The sequence below is a fragment of the Ambystoma mexicanum genome, chromosome 6p (assembly GCF_040938575.1).
Source record: "Ambystoma mexicanum isolate Mex_15411 chromosome 6p, UKY_AmexF1_1, whole genome shotgun sequence".
NCBI classification, from domain to species: Eukaryota; Metazoa; Chordata; class Amphibia; order Caudata; family Ambystomatidae; genus Ambystoma; species Ambystoma mexicanum.
Window position 1 is genome coordinate 1,253,396,050 of NC_090935.1, and position 25,710 is coordinate 1,253,421,759.

At 50.0% G+C, this 25,710-nt stretch overlaps 1 protein-coding gene across 5 annotated transcripts in view; it reads right to left on the reverse strand.

The window, feature by feature from the left end:
* Nucleotides 1-25,710, reverse strand: part of VPS13A (vacuolar protein sorting 13 homolog A) — a 2,994,934-nt gene that overhangs the window by 1,713,897 nt on the left and 1,255,327 nt on the right. For all 5 annotated transcript variants that reach the window (XR_011280366.1, XR_011280367.1, XM_069625905.1 and 2 more), the window contains one exon: nucleotides 9,384-9,537. Coding sequence is in view for 3 of the 5 variants with exons in the window: in XM_069625905.1 (XP_069482006.1) it covers nucleotides 9,384-9,537 (154 nt within the window). In the remaining 2 variants the exon portion in view is untranslated. The remainder of the gene's footprint in view (nucleotides 1-9,383; nucleotides 9,538-25,710) is intronic.

Sequence of the window (25,710 nt, forward strand, 5' to 3'; positions counted from 1 at the left end):
GGCCCCCAGAGGGAGCAGCTGCAGATGATTGAAACACACATGTGCCTCCATTAGAAGCTATGCCACTTAGCAGAGGGGACTGGGGGTCAAAGTACCTGCTGCCTTTGCCACAAAGCAACTTTGCAGCAAAACAATAACCCAGGTATGCACACAGGGGCACCCAGGCAAACCCTTCACTTATGTTCCAGGAGGCTGCACCATGGACTATCTCGCCCGCTAACAGGGCCCAGGGATCCACACCAGCCTTTACAGAGATCAAGTCCAGGCCCCCTCTGTGGGTGAGGGACCGCAAGTCTGTACAGCGTAGTTCAGGCCGGACGCTTGCGGGTGCAACCTGCTTGCTGGGGCGCTCCCTCTGCTAGATCGCCTCCGCAAGGGGGCTGAGCCCGTTCCACTGGGCCCAGCAGCCACTGCTTGCCAGCTCCCATGATTGACTGTGCTCAGCCACAGCCCAGCTCAGGTGTTAGGGAGAATTCTCTGGTAAGGCTAATTTCCCAAACCTAGTGAGTCCCCCAGCAGCTTTGCTGGATTTTGGGGTTCATTTTTTTTCTCCTGCTAAGAGTGAGACTCTTTCTCCCACTCTTAGGCATGATTTGAGAATGTCCTTTGATGTGAATGTATTTTATGGGCTATGGGGTCTTTTACTCCATAGGGCTTCATGTGTTTTTGGTATGTGTGTTACACAGCACCCTCAGTGCAGTAACACAGGGGTGTCATAGTGACCCCCAAACATAGACTCCATACCCTGGGACTGACTACTGTCTCCCCAGGCATGTAAAGTCATCATTGGCTTTACTAGTCTCAAATTGTGAACAGAACCAGTACAAACCATCATATTGTGGAAGTACTGGTAGGGGTAATTCGATTGCCCCTGGGTCTGTTTTCCAAAGGGGCACTGTCCAGTCTCCCCTTGTCGAGTTTCTGGCTGGTGGCAGTGGATACCACGCTAAATATTCCACCGGAATATTTCCTATGGGATTTTCCAATTCATTTTAAACGCACCACTTTTTGGTGCAATGTTAAAGATACCTCTGGGTTATTTATTTAATATTCATTCCCCGGTTGGGTCTTTTTGCCAGGACTCGGTTTTAAAATGGCGTTTGTGTTCGCCTCTGAAACTCTAACCCAAGTCGAGCCCTTTGTTCCACTTTTTGGCGGGCTTCTCCAAGGAAGCCCTCCAAATGGTGCCACTCTGTCTGGGGTCTACAGGTTGTGTGGGAGGGGGATTAGGCACCCTGGACTGAGTTGCCTTGGCAACTCAAGTCGCACTCTTGTATGATTGGCCCAGTGGTGAGCCGCCCGGCTCACCACTTAGCATGTTTGAGTAACAGCTAGGCTGTTGAACGTCTCGTGGTCGAACCGCCCGTGGCAAGCACCCCAGCGGCCGGATAGCCACGCTTCACCACTACCGCGAATAAAAGGGTTGTACCTTTTAATCGGGAAACTCTGCGGCTGGTTTCTTCCCTGGCAGTGCAACGACCTCCAGCATTCTTCCTCGTCGAGATCAGCTCTTCCTCTGGTTGAAGCCACGACTTGCACCGCTGCCAGGAACAACTGCCACCGATGGAGCTTTCTCACCATTTCAGGTACTGTGTCCCGCCTGGACGCCCTTGCAACAGATTGTCCAAGGTGTCCCGTAAATCCTGGACTTTCTAACTGGGTTGACCTCAGACTTGCTAACTTTGCCTTTCTGAACTGATCCAACCTCTTTTTGACTTTTCTGCAAAGACTTTGAGTGCATTTCCACTGTGTGATCTTGGGCACATTCCGCCTTGCTCTCTCCAAGAGTGGGCCTGGCCTATGAACTTTTTGCTCTACAGTAGACCCTGCCTTTCTTGACTTGCTGTGTTTTCTTAAAAGTGTTGGTACTGTGTTATTTTCCTACTCTGCCTTTTCTCTCCCTTTTTAAACGAACTATTGGAGTGCCATCTACGGTTACGCGCTCACCTCTGTTTTGCTAAATAAGTGGTGTCTTAACCTAGACTTATCGAATAATTAATTAGGGAGGTGTATATACTTCTAGTGACTGTGTTTGAACTTGCTTGATATATTAGTGCCAGTGTATTTCCATAAGTGTGTTTTTAAATAAATAATGATATACTTTTATACCAAAGCTCTGGTCAGTGTTTGCTTGTTCTACTGTATTTCTGGCCCTATTGTGTATACTCTGTATACTGCCTAACTCTTCTTGAGAGAAGTCTGATTGCTCAGCCACAGCTACCAGGTAAATCTGGGTGGTGCAGACTGCTACCAATTGGGTTTACTGCGTACTCCTGTGTCTTAAACTTTTTGTAGTGGTCCCTAAGGGAACTGCACAGGTTTCTGCCTAACATCAGGCACTGCAACGGGCCCATCGCCGGCGATCTCCCCACTGCGTTCTCCGTCAAAGCCGGGTGATGGCCACATTGTCCCAGCTCCTCACTCACAGCGGGCCTTAGGGCTTGCCTCCCCGATGGTCTCGCAGCAGGCACACCACCACAGGAGGCCTCCGTGCAGCGCTCTTCCGATCCACGTTTCTTCAGGCAGCACATCTTGGTGCCAGCCACCAGTCAGGTTTCTGCACCCTTTTGGGTTGCCGCACTCAGGTCCTCTGTGCATTTATGGGCTTGCAACAATCCCCACAGACTGTTGTGACAAGCATTACTATTGTGCATTTAATGCTGATGAAAGTCATGCATGGCGTATCATTAGGTCGTAGGTCGTACCTTATGGGAGCCCTCGATCAATGCGTCCTCACAGCACGGTTGCTAGCTCCTCCCTCCCTGATGTTGTACTAGATATTCGCCAAGTGGGGCGGGGCAGGAGGGGCAATGAGTAATACGTGGTAAGGACATCCATCAGAAATAACATTACTAAGAGGTTAGTAATTTGTTCTTCTAATGTAGCCCTTCCACAAAGTCCTCATCTATGATAGACACCCATAGCAGTATGTGGATATGGAGGAAGAAGGAAAGCAAATTACACCACCTAGACCAGAAAACACTGGAGGCCCATCCTGTTGAAATGGGCATCCTGACCTGAAGGGAATAAAAGCAATAATGCTTTTCAAACGTGTGCAGAAAGGCCCACGTTGCCGCTTGGCAGATGTCCAAGAATAGGGACGCCCCTTTTCAGGGCTCTGGTAGAATAAGCTCTGTGACTAACAGGCACATCCTCAGTCAGATCTGAGATGGAGGATGATCCACCGTGACAGTGCATGTTAACAGCCCTGCCAGCGCAGGAACCAGCATTACCCACAAAAAGCTGGTCATCTTTCCTGATGTTCTTCCTCCGAGAGATGCAGTAGCTGAGGGCCCACACCGGGTACAGAAGCTGGAGGCCCACACCTGGTACAGCTGATGGAATCGTTCCTCTGTCTCAGAAGGGGAGGCAGAGTGAAAAAGACAGGAAGATGGATAATCTGAGAGAGAGGAGTACATTGAAAAAAGATAGGAGTGATCACTTATTAGGCCAAAAAATTGCATGTCATGTGGTGCCAACTCCTCGAATAAAAAGGACAACTTTCTCCTTTTAGGAAAGATTTCCATTTCATGTGTAATTTTCTCTCCAGTTGTGAACCCTCCAACGTGTTGCTGATGTTAGGCACAGCCTTCTGCTGCACTCCCCTGGGCTTTTCGCTCACTTTCTTATGGGGAAACTGACATGACCTTAAACACAGTCAGTACTGGGCGACTTTGTTTCCCTTAGTCCTTGTCAATGTTGCAACTTTTCTGCAACATGTTGCAAGTACACAATGTACCTTCCAGTATAGTGCACTTGGATCTTCCTGTCATTTCTAAAGGCCCTAGATACTCTCGAAGGATTTTTTTAGGAGAAGTGCAGGTGTGCCTTGGACAGGGATGGTTGCAGCTTACATTTCTATGTATTTTTAACTCCTTCCTGCCAGGTAAACCATGTTTACCGCGTTTGGCACAAAGAGGTGGCCTGGCTCCAAAATGGCCATGCCACAAGGTTCTTCGCCCTGTCCTTTGTCCATCTTGCCCCTTCACCTTCCACAGGTCAAGCCGACCCGGTCAGCCCTTATTTTGGTATGCGATCTCCATCGAAACGCCAAGCTTTTGCGGGCTTCTGCATGCCTTGTGTGTGTGCCTTCAGGATGTGGGCTGGACTGTCTAGTTCCAATAGACAGCCAGAGAGTCTGGTGTGAATTGAATGCCTCGGACCACTTTGGTCCATGATATGCCTGTACGCGAGCAGATCTCCCACTGGGTCCTCTTTGTTTTGGCGCGAAGGAGATTTGGGATATGAGAAGGCTCCATACACCCATACCATGTCGATCTCTGGAGTTCTCACTGAACGAAGGATAACATCAAGTATCCTGAAACTAAGAAGCCGAGTCGAGGAACCACTGGTAACCCGCTGGAAGGTTTGGCACCCTGTGCCTGCCGTCGTCCTGCTGGACCCCTCTGCATCTGATGAAACTAGAAGGTCTGCGAAGACGCTTTGACCCACTGGAATAGTGGGACCAACTATTCTCGGCACCTTCATCAAACCCTGCAAGTAAGCCTTCTCGGAAATGACCCTGGGACAACCGGTGGGCTGACCAGCTTGCGCAGGACCTTTGCCTTGCGCAGGACCTTTGCCCTGATACCGCCTCTGTTTCAAGGAGACCCTTGAAACTTCGTACATCGCTTGCTCTGTGTTCATGGCACTCTCGCACCGAATTTTGTACACTTGGCGTTCCCAGGTCTGGAGTAACGAGCGAGAGCCTGTTCTGGAGTAAACGCGGTTACCGTGTTGCCCAGCCATGGTGACGAACTTTGCAGGTGTGCTGCTTCTGTGCCCCTCTTGCCCCTGAAACCTGCTACAGTGCAAGTGGCCTGATCCATGCACCAGGAGCGGAGAAATCGCCACTGTCACGTTTGGGAATCAACGCTGTAACTTCGTCGCTGAAAGCCACAGAGCCGTGAGACTGCCGCATTTGAAGCTGCAACGAAAGTGGACTCGACGGCTAAAGTTTGGTCAAGAGTGGACCGGGGGTCGGTGAATAATTGCAACTCTGACCGGTGACCCCTAGCACATCCATCCATTTTTATGCACAAGTGGCCCCTCTCCTTTCCACTGCTAGTGCGAACTAGCAAACTATTCCCAATTCTTGAAACCGTCTCTGCCCTGTTGGGGAGACCCTCCTCAAATAGTGGGAACTTATTCTGCATCATCTCGCCTGCCTTTCTGAGCTGCTACAGACCATACAAAAGACCTCGTTTCATCCATCTGCACTACCGCGTGCACTAGCATTGCATGTACATTTGAGCAATAGGCTCCCCTCATCTTAGGGATTGGACTGCCTCTCAGTTAGGACAGTGATTTCTGCAGAATTACCTAAAGAATATTTGCACTACCTGCTTCCTTCCCTTTCTAGGTTGTGGACCCATTTTGTGCATTAACCCTTTTGGCCACCTGGTCTTGTATATATGTATTCTAGTAGGATTGTGTTGGTTTAAAAGTGTTACTCTGATAATTAGTGTGTTGAACTTCAAAAGCCTTCAAATACATGTATTTGTATTTTTTATATTTATACACCTGACTGGGAGTGATTTGTAAGTGTCCTTTACTCTGTGTGCTCATTGAGGTCTTTCAGTCACCCTCACCCCTCCTGAGACCTAGTCTTGACTGCCGCCAATGCTACCTTGATTGGTCTGGCTTGTCCAGAAGGTTACCCTGTTCCAGGAAACTAGGCTGGCCTTCTAAACCTCTGCCCACCAGGTCAGAGTGCAGAAATCCGTCTTAACATCTCCTAGTGGAGTTAAATGGATGAAGTCCAACTCACAGTGGCTTGTCAGTGAAGGCTGTTGCAAAACAAAAGAGGTGATTGCTGGAAAGTTTGGAATAAATCCTAACTTCTGGCATTGCTTTGGGCAACCCTCCAGACCATCGTTCTTCGCCTGCCAAGCCATTACAAAAGGGAAAAGACCAGCAGTGGCAGTAACGCATTCGCTCTGCGTGTTGGCCAACTATAGTGCTCCCAAAACGTTGTTGCGGGTTAATCCAGGACAAACAGCTCCCATGCCACTGATGTGCGGTACCAGACAGGGATATCCCCTATCTCTTCCATTGTTTGTGTTGATAGAACCTCTCGCTCACCGGATACGCAATAACCCCCTTATTGAAGGAATTCATATAGGCCAAGCACAGCATAAAGGTAGCCCTCTATGCAATGTGTTGCTCACCTTGACTAAACATCCAGTCTTCCCTACGACATTCTCTTCTAGAACTAAACCCTTTTGGGTGGTTAGTAGGGTTTGAGATTAACTTCAGCAAATCTGCGACGCAAGTGGTGGGGCTCACTACAAAAGAAGTACTCGCCCTTCAATCATCCTGCGACGTCAAATGGAACAGGAAGTCTATAGAATACCTGTGGGCCCGTATTACAGCTGTTCCAGGGGAATTACATGTGGCTAATTTCCTGCCCCTCTTCAAAGAACTGGAAGCGGACTTGGAAAGGTGGTCATCCCAAGAGATTTCATTGATGGGGGCCAGTAAAATGAATCTCCTCCTCCTGTTTCTTTATTATTGTGCGACTTTAACAGTGGACATTCCGCAGAAAACCCTCTCCCGGTTGCAATGAAAATTATGTTGGTTTACATGGTGGGGAAGAAAGTCAGTATACCCAAGAAGGTAATGATGGGCAGTGCCCGGTTGGGGGTCGCCGATTTGCGTAAATATTACGCAGCAGCGCATATATCGCACTTTCGAGCTTGGCTCAATCCTAAGGCCCCCCTAGATGGGTTGACATCGAACAGTCCAAAAATTGCCGCTCCCCCTCCGTTCCTGGCCGTACATTCCCCCCCCCCAGTTAGCCTGTAAACACTGGCCGACTCAGCTATCCTCTACGGAACTTACAAAAAAAATACGGGACCGGGTAATGAAGCTAAAGGGATCCCTAGGGGTATGGGCCCATATACTACGATTTTCCACAACCCCTCCTTTACCCCAAGCATGCAGCCAAAAGAGTTTGGGAATTGGACATGTGGGGGTCTACAATTTCTGTCACACTTGTTTGTGGATGTTCGGCCACATACCTTTGAAGACTGTAAAGGGGTGTTTCAGCTGACTGAGAGGGATAGATTTTCTTATGCCCAACTTCACCATTGGATCACGCACCCACTGATCAGGAAAGTGGCCACACGCAACCTCGTCCTATTGAACGCACCTTACATGAGGAGTTAACAGGGAGACGCATTTCCCGGCTATACAGGCTTTTGCAGGATGACATGCTCTCCAGCAAACCTAAGTACATGTCCAAATGAGAAAAGGATCTCGCCCACCTGGTTGAGGAACAATCTTTGGACAAGAAACTGTTCCTTATAAAGATACATGACAAATAATGAATGTGCCCGCAAACTTATGCACCGTTGCGACTATCCCCCAGTGCACCTACATCATATTAAGAACTCGTTGGACCCAAAGTGTTGGCGGAAATGTGGAACGCAGTGCATATATCTCCATGTGTGGTTGGACTGACCCTTAGTTCACACTTTTTAGCAGGAGGTGCTTACCCTCATTGAAAACATCAACCGCAAAAGATTCCCACTGAGACCTGAAGATATTTTGCTGGGTACACCTGGTCCAGGGAATCTATCCGAGGTCAGAAATGTTGGCCAGGCTAATTACCCAACTCTTGTTGGCAGCAAGAATCATGATTTCCCACACGTGGAAGTCCCCTGGGGGTGCTTCGGTTTCCATGTGGTGGATCAGGAACGGGGGCATCCTGGTGGCAGAGAAAGTTACTGCAGGCAGGGAGGGCATGTTGCACCGTTTTACAGACATTTGGGCCCAGATCCTGGAATATGACCAATACTTTCCAGCATTAACCCACAAGACACAACTGCAGAAACTGTTTTTATGTGGTTATCATCGACTTTGCTCCATGGCCCCGGGGGAGCGGGTGGGGGGAAGGGGATAGGGTTCTGGGGGAGGGGAGGGGGAAATTCCAGGTAGGTTTATACGATTATGATTTATTTACGTGTCTAGGACTTTGTTATGAATGGCAGAATATGTAAATTTGCTCCATGATTGTAACCGGTTTAAATAAAGTTGTTAAAAGAAATACATCCTCTCTGTGATCCTTTAGGCCCACCGTGGTGGGGTAGCCGACACTCTGGCTGCTTGTCATAGGGTGCCTGACCCCTGACAAGGTGGGCAAAAGAGATGAAAGGCCAAAAAGCATGACCCCTCAGAGCAGAGGTAGAAGGCTGCTGATCAACAACTCCTAAGGACGTGGCTGTGGCATGGGAGGCCCGGATCATTTGCAAAGATTCATCAGCCTTTTTCCCCCAAACAGGCTGTTGCCACCAAATGTCATACCCAGAACATTTGATGGGGCATTGGCAGCGACTACTGAGGTCCTTATCTACGTGCGTTGCTGCAGGACCAAGCCAGTGCCCACAGCATGTCCCACACAAATGACCTTGTCACGTTTGTAATTTATGGCACAGAGCCTATTTTTCATCAACTACCAGAGTGTTGAAGCCTTCCTTCATCTCTGAGGTCAGCAAGTTTCCTGCTGCTCCAGAGATCACAATTCACAGACCAAACGTGTACTTGCCCATGGCACAGGTAGAAGCAAAAGGGAGTACAAATACTCCCAACAAAAAATAGGAAAAAGACACGTAGAATCTTGCGCCACTGCTTTCACCCTCACAACTCCATAGATATGTTTGGACCAGTAGTGCACGTAGTACCACAGGATGAAACTACTATTCTAACTGCCTGATTGTAAGAAGTAAACATATATCATTTATTGTGCATGCATAACTAGGTGCAAAGAAATAAATATTACAAAAACATTTCTGTTTTTCAGTTAAAACATATTTTTACTCAATGATAAAATACTCTCATTGAGAACTGGACTTACATTTGTACTCCCTAAAAAAGATTTTTACTCCCAACTTTAAAAAAATAGGGAGTAAAATATTGCCACTTTCAAATCTTATCTGGAGCACTGCATACACTGCATACACGGTTAAGAAGTAAATCAGTAGAAGAAACAATTCTACTGAACTAATCGATCTCCCTGAACGTCTCAACAAGCTGCTAGGATAAAGAGTGTATTAAGATAACTCTACCTAGCTGCAGTTTCAATAAGGAGTATCAGAGTGAGTTTACAATCATAAATAAGTGCCATAACATGCTCATTATGTCTCACTATCTAAGTCAGTGAGCAGGGGAAAATGCCCTACTAACATGGATTTAGTAGTGAGTATTCAAAATCTTGCTTCTGAAGAAACAACTACACAGTAAAAGGTACTGAAGAATGTGCCTACAAGAAATGTTCATTATTCAAAGTAGTATTTGGTGGTCAGCAGGTGGTGACAAAAATATACTTCATACCTTTTGTGACAACATTATTGTTGAGTAAAGAAGTAAGCTTAAAAACATACCTGCAGAAGGTGGGGAAGCTCCACTTGCATCATTACTGGACCCGCCAGTACCCATGTGCTCCGATATACTAGAAGGAGCGACATCACCAGTGTCTCCTAAATTCTCATTTATAGTCCTCAAGACAGTAGTCAGGTCATCTTGCGCAAGAATAAGCTAAGACATAAATTACATTGAGTAAGACCACTAAAAAAAAAAAGCTGTCCCAACTGTAATTATGAATATTACATTATTTTATATTGAGAATACAAGGAAAATGATTACATATTTGAATAAAATCTATTTTACAAAAATCAAATGAGATTACATTACTTTTTTTCATTTCTGAGGTTATATCATAAGCATCCATTTAGACAAATTGGTGAACAATTTGACCAAGCAGATCTGAAAAATACCACTTAGTGATTATGTACATTTTATTACAATAGGCATGAGCATGAGCCAAGGCATCCAGTGAAGACTGCTGCCAGAACGTAGGGAAGTGTCTTTTGCCCGCTTCTCCTCCCCAGCACCAAACACACCCCAATGAGCATTCAGGCAGCGGCAGCACAGCCCGTTGCTCTCAGACTCTTCATCCTAGCATGTGTATGTGTGTAATTACTGGGGCAATGGAAAGTGGACACTGCGATTTTTTACTGGGGCACTGGAAATTGGTTTATGTATTTAAAGTAGCGTTGCAAATAGATTTTGCTAAAGCACTGGAATCTGTGACTACTGGGGACTTACACATCGGGCAGTGTGTGTGCGCGTGTTGTGACAGGGTCATGGGTTTAAACCTGTCATGGGGGCCAAGTGTCACAGAGGGGGCATGAGTAGCTAAGGGGGAGCCATGTCCCCACCTCCATGATCTGCACAGTGAATTTCATGTATATTGGTACCTTTTCCCAGACTCAATACTTATCAGCCTCTTTCCTGGCTAGGTCTCTCTATTTTCAGGTGGTTCCAATAGACTTCAAATACCAACATGCACCAGACCCTTGAGATGGATAATGGTTCTCAGGAGGTGGCACCATGGCGAAATCTACATTTACCACAATGCACCTGGGCCCAACAGCCAAGAGCCAGCCTGAAACAGGAGAAAAGGACAGGTTATCCAAATGTATCTCCATTCTGGAGCCGAACGGGCGAACAAAAACCCACTACAGACACCCCAGGCATATTGCAAGGGAGCAGCAGAGAGTGACCAGCCCTATTAGAGAACAGGGAACCCCCTCAAAACCTTATGGATTTTCACTTATTGAATACAGGAGAGAGCAGAGAACAAACCACCAGAGTGACCACATGGCTGGGTGGAAGGAAATGGAGCCTGGAAAGGGGGCGCGGCCAAGGGTCCTAATGAAGAATTGCTGCGGAAAGTCCATCTAGAAAGGGGCCAATGTTGGAGGAGTTGGGCTTAACTTAGCAAAAGATTGACCTAGCGGCCAGCTGACTCGTGTAGCCAAAGGCGTGTGTAGAGACTGCAAGTGTGGTGCAAATGTGGCAGTTTGAATGTGAGTGAGTGATTGACTTTCCTCCATACTGCATGGGCGTCCCTTCCAAGGGACAGGAGACAGAACCCTTTTCACCAGAAAAAAACCCTCTTCCCTTTTAAATTTAGGGGCGTGTGGGGATGTGGCCCAGGGAGCATGCGCTGCCCCGACTCCGCCGCCATACCTCAGTCCCCATTGACGCATCGACAATATATTTAACATTGCCTAATGACACCAGTATTATTAGGGGGGAGGTTGGTGGGACGTATGAAGGAAAGGGGACTAAGAGTACGTTAGTCACTATGGTGAGTAACTTATAATTACTCTTATGTCCCGTCCCCTTTCCTCCATACTGCATGGGCGATTACAACTGAAGGTAGCCCCAGGGTGGAGAGGAGACCCTCCTTAAGCAAAAAGGTTCCTGAGAACTGCCTGTCCGAAAGCCTCATCAGATCTAGAGCCGGCATCCAAACAGTAATGCTTGCAGAAAGCTGAGGAGTGGCCCAAGTGGCCGCCCTGCTTATGACTTGCCAGGGGACATGGCGCTGGAATACGATAGCCTTTGGGCCGTTGCCTTGGCCTTGACTGTGTGGGCGTGCATGTTGGCCGGAAGCGGCTTCTGCTGGCCCACATACACTCCCTTTATGGCCGCATGGGATATGGAGGCCATGGATGCCTGATATCCTGGTCGTGAGCCCCCGAAAGTGACAAACAGGGCGCCCGATTTGCGGAAGCCCTCGGTCCTTTCCAAGTAAAATTTCAGGGCATGCCTGACATCCAGGCAGTACAGCACTCTATGTGCTTCGTCCTTGGGGTCGGCAAAGAACGCAGCAAGGACTATTTCCTCGTTCAGGTGGAAAGCAGACGGCACCTTGGGCAGAAATACTGGGTATGTCCGCAGGACTACTTCATCCATGTGAAAGGTGGTATATGGCTCCAAGGCGACCAGCACCTGTATTTCGCTGACTCTACGAGCCGAGGTGAGGCCAAATAGTAAGGCCATCTTGATGGTGACCAGCCAGATGTCCGCGGACGTCATTGACTCAAATGGTTTGTGCGCCAGTGCGACCAAGACTATGTTGAGGTCCCACACGGGGTGCCGCCTCTTGACAGGAGGGTAGAGCCCTGCAAGCCCTATCGAATGTTTCTTGATTTCTTGATGATAGGATTGGAGGAGGAGAAGATCCCTCCCCCCTCCTCCGAGTTCCTGTAAGCCCTGATGGCTGCAAGGTATGTACGGCAGGTGTCCACCTGCCCTCCAGAGTGGGCGAGGTGCACCGAGAAGGAGAGAACGTCGTCCAAAGTACATACCAGGGGGTCAATTTCCTTGGAGTCTGCCAGTGGCAGAATCTGGTCCATTTACTTTTATACTGGGCCCTGGTAGCCTTGCTCCTTGCGCCCTGTAGGATTTCCAGATTAGCCTGTGAGAGGCTGAGGTGCCGCAGCGTTACCTGCTCAGGTACCACGCTGTGAGGGCTAGTTTCTGTGGTGCGGGTGGATGACCATGGCCTCCTGCTGTGCCAGAAGATGTACTGGGCCCATCAGGAGGTGAATCAGAGGCATCTCAGAGAGGCCGAGCAGCTCCAACACCATGGCCTGGCCGGCCACCATGGAGCAATTAGGATGATGTTGAGTTGGCGAGACTCCTTGATCTTGCGAATCAATCTGTGAATCGGCAGAGTGGGCGGGAAGGCGTACTGAAGCTGAAATGCGTCGTCCAGGGATCCGGGGCCCTGTCCCTGCCAGGAGGCAAGCTGAGAGCACTTCTTGTTGTGCCAGGTGGCAAAGAGATCGACCTGGGGATGACCCCACCTGCTGACGATCTCCTGAATGACGAGGTCATTTAGCTGCCACTCGTAATTGTCCGCTTTCAACCTGCTGAGCCTGTCCGCCTCCTGGGTGGCTTACCCCGGAAGGTGGACTGCCGTGAGGTAATGTCGTTTTCCAGGGCCCACTCCCACATGCTGATTGCCAGTCTGCACAGAGGAGAGGATCTAGTGCCTCCCTGCTTGTTGACGTAGTGCATGCTGGCCGAGTTATCTGTCTGGATGAGGACAACTTTGCCCCTGAGAAGCGGTAGGAATGCTCTGAGCGCTAGCCAGATGTCGTTCAGCTCTAACCAATTGATGTGGTATTCCTGCTCCTGTCGAGTCCAGGTGCCGTGGACTGAGAGATAGTGCAAGGTGGCTCCCCAGCCCTCGAGCAGGGAGTCTGTGGTGATGGTGGCTAGTGGGGAGGGTGGCCGAAAGGGCTTGCCCGTCCGTAGGTTGCAGCCACAGTACCACCATGTGAGGTCCGGGTGGAGAGATGGAGGAACGTTGATCATCTCGGATTGGGAGCCCCGCTCCTGGTTCCAAGAGGCAGCGAAATCCTCCTCATCCTCTATCTTGTGTGTGGAACGGCTAAAAGGACTGCCAAAAAGAAACCCAGGCGATGCTGGTACCACCATGCCGAGGTCAACTCTCTGCAGAGGAAGTGGCCGGTGGAACCTCTTGATGGCCTGGATCTTGTCCTCCGATGGAAATACCTTCTCGGAGCATGTGTCAAAGATAAGGCCCAAGAAAGTCAAAGTCTGCGTGGGGTGCAGCTGCGACTTCTTAAGATTGAGCGAGAAGCCCAGGTTGTGCAGTGTGTTCATAAGGGCATGGGAAGAGTGGTGAACCGCTTCGGAGATGTAGACCTGACGAGCCACTCGTCAAGGTATGGGTAGATGTGGAGGCCCTGCACTCTCAGGAGGGCATCCACCGTATTCATTAGCCTGGTAAAGACCCTGAGGCCAAAAGGAAGGACCTTGTATCGAAAATGGTAGCTCATTATCCTGAACCATAGGAAAGAACGATGGGGCTGCCAAATCGGGACGTGTAGACAAGTGTCCTTCAGATCCAGGAAGCACATCCAGTCTCCCCTTGCACAATGTCTTCATTATGAAAGCTGGCGTAACCATCTTGAATTTTTGTAGGGGTAAGGAAAGGTTGAGGGTGGAAAGGTCCAGCACAGCTCTCGGGCCCGCCTGGTTCTTCTTCTGAATGGCGAAAATCCTGGAGTAAAAGCCCAAGCTTCGCTGGGAGGCTGGGACTTCCTCCACTGCCTGGCTCTCTACGAGCAACTGGATCTCCACCAAAAGAGTTGCAGTCCCAACCTGTGGGAGTGGAGGGGAGGAGAGGCTGGGATAGGGAGGCAGTACCCCGTGGATACTACGGAGAGGTTACAGGGGTGCACGAAATTCTGGTGCGAGAAATGTGCATGGAGAGTAAGCCTGCCCCCCACTGGAGACACGTGGACCTGAAGGGACGTGTCATGCCTTCTTTCCCTAGGAAGCTGTCGGGGAGGAGGGGGACTGGAAAAAGCCCATACCCCCCATTTTTCTTGTTTGCACCGGTTCTGAGACGGCAAGCGGTCCGTCTGCATGGATCTCCATTCCCGGAAGCCACGGAACCCTCCATACGTACGCCCCCTACTGTGACTGGGTGTACGACTTGGCCGTGGTCTTTGTCAAGATAGATAAAGACTTGGCCGTTTGTGAGCTGTTTTTCTTCGTCTGTGGTGGAGCTCTTCGTCTGTGGTGGAGTGGAAGAGGCACCCCCCCCTCAAATGGTAGATCTAATATGCGTTCCTGGACGTCCGGGTTGAAATTCGTTGCCCGGAGCCAGGCTGTCCTTCTCATGTCCGTGGCGATACAGATGGCCCAGCCAGAGGTGTCAATATGGGCCACAGTGGATTCTATGAGGTCCTGCGCCACCAGATTGGCCTAAACCAGCCCCGCATTAAAACGCTCTGCGTAGGGAGTTCCGGTAGGAAGTCTGCGATTTCCCGCCATAACTTTTGGTTAGTGGCCACCAGCATGGCGTCAGCATTGGCCTGACGAAGATGCAAGGAAGCATTGTAATAGAGTTTCTTGCCGTACACCTCCAAGATCTTCTCCTCCTTGCCTAGCAGCGCCGCAGAGGAGGAGGCTGAGGACAACTGAGGCTTGGAGTATAGTGATGCCGCAGCTATCACCGATGAGTGTGGCTGAGGATGGGCCGACAGCAAGAGAGTATCCCCCCTCCATCTGCCTGTACTTGGCGTCCAGGCATCGGTTGACCGGCTGGACCGAGTGGGGCTTGAGCCAACCCTTCTTGGCGCGTGAGGACTTCAGCCAGAACCCCCTCTGCCGGCTGCTCAACCTCGGGTTGGGGTAGGCCCAGGTACTCCGCCAGCCCTGCAAGACGTTTGTGGAAGGCCCTAGCTGACGATGGCGTGTCCGGATCCTCCCCCTCATCCGTATCCTGTGGATCAGGAGGATCCTGTGGACGTGGAGGCGTAGCTGGAGCCTGAGGCTGGGGTACAGTGACCGAGGGCGGAGGCGGAGGCTGGTGCAGAGCCACCCGAGGAATCGGCAGGGAGACCAGAGGCAGCAGCTGCGCCGGGGCCGTGGCGCCGGCAGAGGTGCTTGTGGTGCCACTAGCATCGTAGGGATGACTTCACTGATGGCGTCCTTGAGCGTAACCCCCATCCGAGGTGACTTCATGAGCCTGAGGAACCTCTCGAAGAACCCCTCTTCACTGTCTGGAGAAGTGGTAGGGGGTACTGACGGGGTATATTCAGGAGCTGCTGGAGCCGCTGCATACCCTGCCCCTACAGATGCAGTGAGAAGCTGCCCTGCGCATAAGAAGGATAGGCTGTAGGCCACATACCTGGTTGAGGCCAGTCCCACCTTGACACTACTTTGTCGCCTAACTCCTGCAATGGCATCTGACATGTGCCTCTGTCTGACGCGGTGGCCATCTTGTCGAGCTGCCTGCCACGTGCCTGTGACGTGTTGCTCGGCTCGCTGGGCCTAACCTCCTCCAAGACTCTTGCGTGAGGATCACAAGGCCTACCCTGCTCCTCGGGCTTAGGCCGGGTAGGTGTGAGAACCGCGCCCCGGGTGTTGGTAGAGCTGTGTTTAGGCGCCCCCCTCTGACGTATTGCCGGTATAAGGGTGGAGCCCCTCCGATGACAATCCGATACTAGAACCTTCTGGTCCCTCAACACTGCCACAGGGAGGATCCAAAGATCCCTCAGCCCGAAGCCCGGTAGCTGCAGAAGCCTTGGTGCACATGCTGGTACAAGGACCTGAACAGTCCCTCCCGCACGGGAGAGTCCTTGGGAAGGATTCTCCTTTGCGGGGTGCGATGGAAAATAGCGGTCCTATCTTGGGGCTGGCTCGATTCTTCACAAAGTTCTTGAGGTGAGGTCCTCTGGAGGTGACTTCTGGAAGAGCTCCCTCCACCTGGCTAGTCAGTGCTTTCGATGAGAGCGAGCCACACGCTGTACAAGCTTGCCAACCGTGGTCTGGGCCAAGGCAACGTAGGCCGAGGGCGTGGGGGTCTGAAGTTGGGAAGAGCCCGTTGCAGGATGGACACCTGCTGAACCCTGGGGAAGTCGACATGCGCCAGTGAGTAGCATGACACCTGAGGACCGAGTACCTGAATGATAAAAAGACAAAAAAAGACAAAGAGAAGAAGTATCCGCGCATGGAATTACATGGCCGAAGCCAAACTCAAGAGCGCTGGTGAATTCGGCCCATTCCCGTTGACGTGGAAAAGGGGACCGAGTTGTAGTGCCGTAGGGCGGAGTCGGGGCAGCGGATGCTCACTGGGCCATACCCCAGCGTGCCTCTAAATTTAAAGGGGAAGAAGGTTTTTTTCTGGTGAAAAGGGTTCCGTCTCCCCTCCCTTGGAAGGGACGCCCATGCAGTATGGAGGAAAGGGGAAGGGACGTAAGAGTAAGTAGGGAGAGGGAAGTGAGAGGTAGGAGGGTGGAGGAAAATCGAACAGGGGTAGTCTGGGGAGGAGAGAGATAAGGGAGCTGAAGAGGACAACCGGGACAGAGAAGACAAGAGTGAAGAAAAGCTTGACCATGGTCATCCGGGCCAGGGCAAATAGACTGCATCTCTAGGTCACTGAGAAAGTCCCTGAGGGAGTTAAATAATTAAGGTTATGGTCGGTCCTTATACCTCCCTATGGTAGTGCTAGCTTAGACAGTAGGGGTGACCTGGTTGTAGAGAGAATCGGTCCGGTCACCAGCTGTTTGAGGAGGGAGACCGGCCTTGTTCAGACCCCTCAGACAATGAGGTACTGAGTACAGGGATCACCCCTAGCATACAAACCACGTGTGTGTGTGTGTGTGTGTGCGTGCGCGCGCGTGCGTGCGTGCGTGCGTCACAGGCAGTGTGCGAATGAGAGGGAAAGATTTTGAGTGAGCATGAAAGAGAGATGGAAAGTGAGGAAGGGAGAGAAACAGACTGAAAGAGGGAGAGAGTGAGAGAATGCCATTAGAAACTGGGAAAGTGTGGTTTCCGGGAGACAAACATTTGACAATTTGTAGAAACTGGCAATATGTCTTAACTGGTTATTGTGGACCCTGGTAACTTTAGGTATTTGTCTTTTCAGTTAATACAATCTTCGACCAACAGATTCCTTCTCTTAAATCAGCTCTAGGCACAGAATGGACGCACACCATTCACACACCACCAAGGGTCACCAAGAAAGCCACTAGCACAGGAGTGACATGATTGACTCATTTCCAGAAACCAGTTTAAACTGTGTAAAAGCCAGAGGAATTGTAGAACAGACAAAAAAGACGGAGCATACTGGTTAAGTGCAATGTTCAATTACCTAATAGAACAGAGGGGAAGAGAGAGGGCAAAGAGGAATAGGCCAGGGGATGATTGTATTCATTACAAAGAATGTTACCAAAAGGTATGTAACTTGCTCTTGTAATTGTAACTTAATCCTCCAGATTCATCTATTGAAATACCCCCACTCAGTATAACGGGAGAAGAACGAATTACTTCTCTCTGGGAATGTTCTTTCTGATGGATTAGTCCTTCCTCTCATGGTTTCCTCATCTTTGATAATCTAACTCCAGCATCAGCTGTCTTCGAGAATGTTTGCAGCCACCAGGGGGTGCAGCCACTGTGTGTGCCCAGACACTGGACATGAAGTCAGACCAGTCTATATTGAGTCGCCACACCCCATGACCTCGTTCTCCCCGAGTGACAGCAGAATAGATGATTTATACAAGCAAGCCACCAAGATGGGCAGGTTGGGAATGAGATGAGGAATCTGTGGGAATAAGGGCTAAAGCACGAGAAAGAAGATTTCCAGGGGTCATTTTTTGTTCTTCTAATAGGTGCTTCAAAGTCCATGTAGCTGCTTGACTGATGTCGAAAGCAGGGACCCTCCTCTGCAAGGCAGAGGTGGCAGCCAAGCCTCTAGCTGAATGAGCCCAGAGACAATCCGTCAGATCATTCCCAGCCAGACCAGAACATTCAGGGATACAGGGAATGATTTGCCTGGAAAGGCTCTGCTTAGTAACATCCCTGGCCCGAGAGGCACGAATGTTACCCAAAAAAGAGCTGGCCATCTTTCCTGATATCCCTCTACGAAACGCATGTAGCTGAACGTCCAAAAAAGGTCCAGCCAATGGAACCTCTCCTCCACCTCAGAGGGATGAGGCAGAAGAAGAAACACAGGAAGATGGATCTTCTGAGGGATGAAACTTTCAAACAAACTTGGTCACTAAGCATGGTCTCACTCTCAAAGTCACCTTCTCCTTGGAGAGCTTCAGGTTTTGAGGCTTGACAGACAGATCCTGGAGCTCAATCTCCCACCCATTCACCTTATGGAAGTGATGGCCACCAGACAAAACACCTTGAGGGTGAATAGTCTTACAGAACTTGACTGCAGGGACTAAAACTGAGCTCACAAGACAAATGTCAAAAAACTAAGTTCAAATCCCACGTGGGAACAATAAACTGGCATGGGGAAACTGTTTACACAAACCTCATCAAAAATGCATAATAGTGGGCATAATGAAGAATGACCTTTGCTCAGGTGACCTTTTAAAGACTGAAATGATGGCCAGGGACCCCTTCACAGTGCCACTCTGCAGGCCTAATTGGGCCAAGGAAAGTTGCTAATTCAGAACAGAGGAAGATGGACCAGGCAAAGGGCCCAGCCCACACGCTCTACACCAAGGTGAAACATTACACCACTTGCCGGCATAGACAGACTATGTGGCAGGCCTTAGAGCAGAAAGGAGCACATCCAGGATGTAGCCCAAGTCCCACTCCCACCCCCCTTTTCTCTGCAATGAGGTTTCTAGACAAGTCTGATCTATGACAGTCTCATCGAAACAGGCTCACCCATGTTCCTCCAAAACTATCAGGGACCATATTGACTCTCTGGCTCCTGCCCTGGCTGATTTCTGCAATCACTCCTTCGCCACTGGAGTCTTCCCATCCCCCTTGAAGCACTCCTTTGTGCACACCCTCCTTAAGAAACCCTCTGCCGACCCCTCCTGCACGGCTAACTATCGCCCAATCTCCATCGCTCCCTTCCAGGGCAAGCTCCTGGAGAAACTGGCCATCTCCCTGCTTAATCTCCACACTGAATCTGTTGGTTGTCTTCATGACCATCAGTCTGGCTTCAGAGCTGCCAGAAGCACGGAAACTGCTCTCCTGAACATCCGTGAAGACCTGCTCTCCAACCTTGACTCCAACACCCCATGTGTCCTCATCTTGCTTGATTTCTCTTCTGCCTTCGATACTGTCAACCATGCCATCCTGCTCAATCGTCTCCTTGATAACCTGGGTATCACTGGTCATGCTCTGGTGTGGCTGACCTCTTTCCGCTCTGACCGACCCTCCCAGGTGCCACTTGGGTACTTCCTCTCCAATATCTTTTTCTCTACCTGTGGTGTCCCCCAGGGATCTAACCTCTCTCCCTGGCTGTTCAACCAATACCTGGCACTCCTAGCCCACCGCATTGCCGGTCTCTGCCACAATTTTCAGTGCTATGTGGATGATACCCAGTTCATTTTCAGGCTACCCTTGGCCTCCTCCTCTCCTTCCCTCATCTCCGACTGTCTCTCTGCTATCCAGGAGTGGTGTGTCGCCAATGACCTCTGCCTTAATGCCAGTAAGACTGAGATTTTACTCATTGGCACACCCACTCCATCCTTCCCTTCAGCTCTCTGGACGGCCTTCCCTTGGCCCTCTTCCTGCTCCAACCTGCAAGGCTAAAAACCTTGGGGTCACCTTCAACTCCACACTCTCCTTCTCTCCTCACATCTCCGACGTCTCTAAGAAGTCAAAAGTATGAAATATAATTCACTGTGGCTTTGCACTGGGAGTTGCTACGGGAACAGCAGATTTGGTAAAGCCTTCTCTCTGGGAACATCTCCCTCTACATTGGGGGTGGAGGATAGCACTTTAGTTGCTTGCCTCAGAGCATTTGGCCCTATGGTGGGCAAAAGAGGTGAAGGGCTGTAAAGACGACCCCTTGTAGTCGAGGTAAGGGGTTTCTGTATAGTGACGCGCAAGGACTTGGCTGAGGCTAAGTGTCATAGCATGTGCCACACAATCAGACGTGTCAGACCAATTGGAACATGTGGAGTGTAGCTTACTTTACATCACTCACCAGATTAAAAAACCTGCTTTATCTCTTTTGTTGGCAGGTTTTCAGTAGGGCCAGAAATCACACTCCAATAAGCTTTGCTGACACACATGAAGCACTGACACCCGTCAAAGTTAGAATGCTTCGCGCAAAGACCTTGTGTTCCATTGCAGTCAAATTATTCTCCCAGTCTGGCATCAAAAAGGAAAAAGTCTTGGACTTCAAACACACCATAGCAGCCTTCACTACAAAACTCTCAAGTAATGGATGTGTGGAAAGGAAGCCCGGATCAAAGTGTATCAGTCTTCTCAGAAAATGTAACACAGAAGCCACCATTGCTGGCTGAAAGGTAGCATGATCTAAAGTGGAGGACCCTTGTCCAAGATGCCTACAAGGTCGAACTGGATCTCAGGTCTAATGGGGGAACCCCAGTGTCCCACCAGTGTCGCAATGGTCTACTACAGAGAACCACAAACCCTGGGACTGTATTAGGAAGAATGTACAGCTCTGGGGATCGACCCAAGCAAGAGGCCTCCAGCAGAACTGTTTTCAGATCTAACCAAGCCTCAACTTCACTGTAGAACTCCCCAGGAAAGTCCACAGCTCCACAGGAGTAATGATCTTACAACCCAAAAGAGATGGGATCCCCTTCCTCAACAAAGACCTTGGACATCTTCCGATAGTTCTTCGAAAGTGGGGTGTACTCTTGCAAGTCACACTGAGGTAAAGAGGACCAGCGTTAAGGTCTGAACACGTGAGGGTGGGTCCGCACAGTGATTTGGCAAAACAGTGTCTGAATCGAGCAAGCAGGCATGAGGTTCCTTCCAAAGAGGAAACTCCGCCGGCAAGGTCAAGCATGGTGGGTCCTGTGGATGCCGACATGTCCGAAGCCACCAGCATAGGGGCCATGGCAAAGATGTCAAGCATCTGCTTTCTAAAGCCCTGCCAATCCTCTTGAGCCGGGGACTGCAGGGGAAACAGAATTTGCAGCATAGCATCCAAGTCCTCCAGAGGCATCCTTCGAATCAGAGGAATGTCTCCACTTTGTGGATCAATGTCAGGCCTGAAGGGGGATCTATACCCCCTCCCCAACCACGGAAGCTGAACGGAGAACGACCCTCCCACCTTGGTTGGCATGGGTCCCAGATTCTGTGACAGGTCACCATGAGACTGTCAATGGGGGAAGAGGGTTAGGGAGAGGATGTGGATGGGTAGGGGGAAAAAGGAACACCAGAAAGGTGAGGGAAAAAGTTATGGATGGGTAGGGGGAGTTTAGGGAAAACCCCTGCAGTGTTTCATACAATCAACATTTCTCTGATAATCGAGATTCAGACACTCCCTTGCTTAGCATCTGAGGGAATCGTTACTTGCATACACTCTTACCAATCTCCTAACCTCCTACCATACACTCTTGATTGTCTGGTCACTTAGTCTATTCCAATTCCTACATCAACAAAGCATCACTGTGAGAAACTCTCAACATTTTTCTCTATTGAAAGAGCTCACATGGTCCCGGCGGGCAGACCGGTCCCCGGGGCTCCCCCGCGCATGGTGATTGCTAGACTCATGAATTACAGGGATCGTAATACAGTCCTTCATATGGTGAGAGCAACCGGCCCGATCACCTATAATGGTAACCGGATTGGATTCTTCCCCGACTACACGAGGGAGGCCCAGAAGTCGCAGCAATTTTATGACTATTAAAAAGAAACTGACGTCCCTCGCATCAAATACGCACTTTTCTTCCTGGCAACCTTCAAATTGTACTACAACAGCACAGTCCATGTGTTTCACAACCCCCGTGAGACCTGGGAGTGCTTATAAACACAGGTCCTCTCTACCCCGTGCCCTGACAAATCGAGAGGAAGCACACCCCCCAAGAACAACAACAGCGACATCCAACCCCCTGAGCAAATCATACCGCTAAGCAGGGAGGCTGGGAAGGCTGGGTCACCGGCCAAAATGAGGCCCACTTGAAATCCGATTACATACAGCAAGACCCGTAAAGAACCAGGAATGGACCTCTGAACCTGGCAGCCCTGGCGGGGATGATACAAAAGGAATGCACCCCCCCCCGGGGGGTTTTCCACTTAAGTTCTGAGGAGTTTTAAGTTACCTGAGTTTGGGCAGCAGGTCTTCCTGACCGCCCCCAATTTGGTTTTCATGGTTCGATTGGTTAGGGTGATACGTGCTTCTGGTTGGGGGGAAATGCAGGGTGGGGGGAGTTTAGGGGATTTCGTTGTGAAGAAAAAAGGCCTAATGACACAAGCAACAAAAGCCATGATCAGTGAAAAAATAGACCAGAGCAATCATTACACCAGACACAAAGTGGGCTGGAATACCGCCCTCAGCGGCCCACATATTCACATTCAAACTGACTCGGCTTATGTTTTACAGTTAATGGTTCAAGGGTTTGCACATGCAGTAAACAAAAGCAAAGCTACAGTGGGAGGGACAACAAATGAACACCAGGGCCCGGAGCACCTCAAGGCACTAGACACGATAGAGACACTAGAGATGCACCACATCCTTCCAAACAACCCCATGAGAGGAGACACGCAGACGTAACACAGATGAGACAGATCTCCCTACTGACCTGGAATGTGAATGACTTAGGGTTGGGTATAAAATGAAAACTGGTGCTCCAATACCTCAACTGACACTTCCCAGGTGTCGCATTCATCACAGAAACTCACCTGATAGTCACCAACAACGGATTCGTCAGAAAATCTAACTACCCACACACCTTTCAGGGCTCTCTAGAGGTTCCAGGGAAGTCATGATCCTCTTGCACAAACGAGTTCCATTTAAGACCAAAAAAGTGAGAATGGATCGTCAGGGCAGGTTTGTGATGGTACTTGGGGAAATGTGGGGAGAGAGCTGGGGCCTCATAGCAGTGTACGTACCCCCCACGCTGACGGCAGAACTCCTTAACAAGCTCCAAGTCATAATGTTAGAAGAACGAGCGGACTCGTGGGCAATAGGTGTGGACTTTAATGAGGTCATGGAGATAGCTCATGATAGAACACACAGAGGCAACAAGGCTGCGGCTACCGCGACCAAGCTGCGCACCTTCGCTGAAGATATGGGGCTATCTGATACATGGAGGGCAATCCACACATCAGACATGGGCTATTCTTTCTACTCCAATGCACATAGGTGCCTCTCAAGACTCGACTTTATCTTCACCCAGACGAACATGGCCCACTGACTATTATCTGCAGAATTCCTGGCAAGGGGGATATCAGACCACTCCCCCCTACCGATTAAACTCAAGGGTATACAACACAAGCAGGAACCCACCTGGTGTTTGAATACCTATTACTTGGGGATACTGGAAATAATGGAAGGACTCTAACAAAACGTCGGATTACTTCAACTTAAATGAAGAAGCAGTTGACTGTCCAATAGTAAGATGGGAAGCATATAAAACAGTCCTACGCAGGGAAGCAATATCTTTGGTGGCTGCTCACCGTAACCAGGGGGGAAGAACAACTGCTAGAAGAGGGGACTCGTGAGACGCACGACGCCGTAGTAACAGCCCAAGTAATTTTGAAAGACAGGGCCCCAGACAATGCTCAACCCGCCCATTGGCTGGTTCGGAGTCAGATATATGAGCAGGGGGACAAAGCATGACGGGAACAGAGTAAAGGGCAAATACGTACTATTCAAACTCAGTATGGGGAAATGCTAACGGGCGACTGCGACATCGCAGAGGCCTTTGCTAAGTACTACGAGCAACTATGCTCCCCACCAGCAAAGGAACCCATACCAAGCACCCGATACCTTTTAGACTCGATCACAATCCCCCAACTCTCAAGGCTACAGGCAGCACAGTTAGATAGCAGCATTACTAAAGAGGAGGTAAGGGAAGCCCTGTCACAACTAGAGATGGAGAAAACTCCTGGCCCCAACGGTTTTCCGGTGGAGATGTGGAAAAGACTGGGCAAAACAACCAGACACATGCACAGCATGTTCCTCCGCAGTAGGGAACAGGGCAGCCTCCCCCCAGACCTCTGGAAAACAAGTATTGTGGTGATCCCTAAAGCAGGGAAACCCCCAGAATGCTGTGCCTCGTATAGGCCCATATCTTTAATAAATGGGGAGGCAAACATTATAGCCAGAGTCTTGGCAAACAGACTGCTCTGGGTAATCGGGTCTGTAATCCACCCAGAGCAGTGCAGATTTATGCTGGGTAAATCTACATGAATTAACCTCCCCAGGGTCCAGGTTGCCCTCGACCGGACAGCCGAGATCCCAGACCCGTTGGCCCTCCTTGCGGTCGACTTTGAAAAGGCCTTTAATTCGGTAGGGTGGGACGCCCTCTGGGAAATCATGGAACGTATGAGATTTGGGCAGCACTTCATGTCAAGGGTCAAGCTCCTCTATACCCTTCCCGAACCACCTGTACGTGTCAATGGGAAGTTATCCAGGATGTTCCAGCTGGACTGGGGGACTAGACAGGGCTGCCCCTTCTCACCTCTGCTATTCCTTCTCGCCATCGAACCTCTTGCGATTAGGCTACGAACAGATACACAATGGAAAGGGTTTGTCTGGCCAAAGGAGGTGAGGAACGCATCTTGTTGTACTCGGATGATCTCCTTATATACTTAAGCAAACCAATGATCTCCTGTCCAATTGTGACCAGAACCCTGGAGGTATACCAACACTTAGGGGGACTCTACACACAAAAAATAATCTACTTCCCTGTTCAAGGGGTGTGGGGGGGGGGGGCAAAGCGATTCCAGAACCCTGCCCATACCATACTCTGTCTCAATACTGGGCTTCACCTACCTGGGTATACGGGTTAGTGTAACACTGGATGACTTCCTCACACTAAACCTGCAACCGATAATGCAAAAGTTTGAGAATGACGTCTCACACTGGCACGCTCTCCCACTTTCACTACTCGGGAGGGCGGCACTGTTTAAGATTTTGGCACTTCCAAGATTCCTTTATGTCCTCCAAAATGCCCCACTCCCTATCCCTGCAGCAACATTCACAGACACTGACAGGACCCTATGCACGTTATTCTGCGGAGGGAAACAACCTTGTATTGCACTAAAAACTCTCCACCGCTCGGTGTGGGCGTGGGGCATAGGATTGCCCAATATCCGTATATATTAATGGGCTACACAGGCAGGGGTGGCAAATGAGTGGCTACATGGGGATCCAAGGCTTCCACATACCCGGGTCGAAACAAGAGACACTGACTTCCCTTCCGATGACAACAAGAGCCTAAGAGGGTTTTATGAGTGGGTCTCTTCATATCCGCCACGTCTGGAAGGAAATACATAGGCATATAGGTTGGGAATGGCAGATCAACCCTGATCCAACCCTTATGGTACAACACACACCTCCCCGAAATACAGAGAATGGGTCACTTTGAAACCTGGGAGAGAAAAGGGATATCCACACTGGCAGATATTATTCAC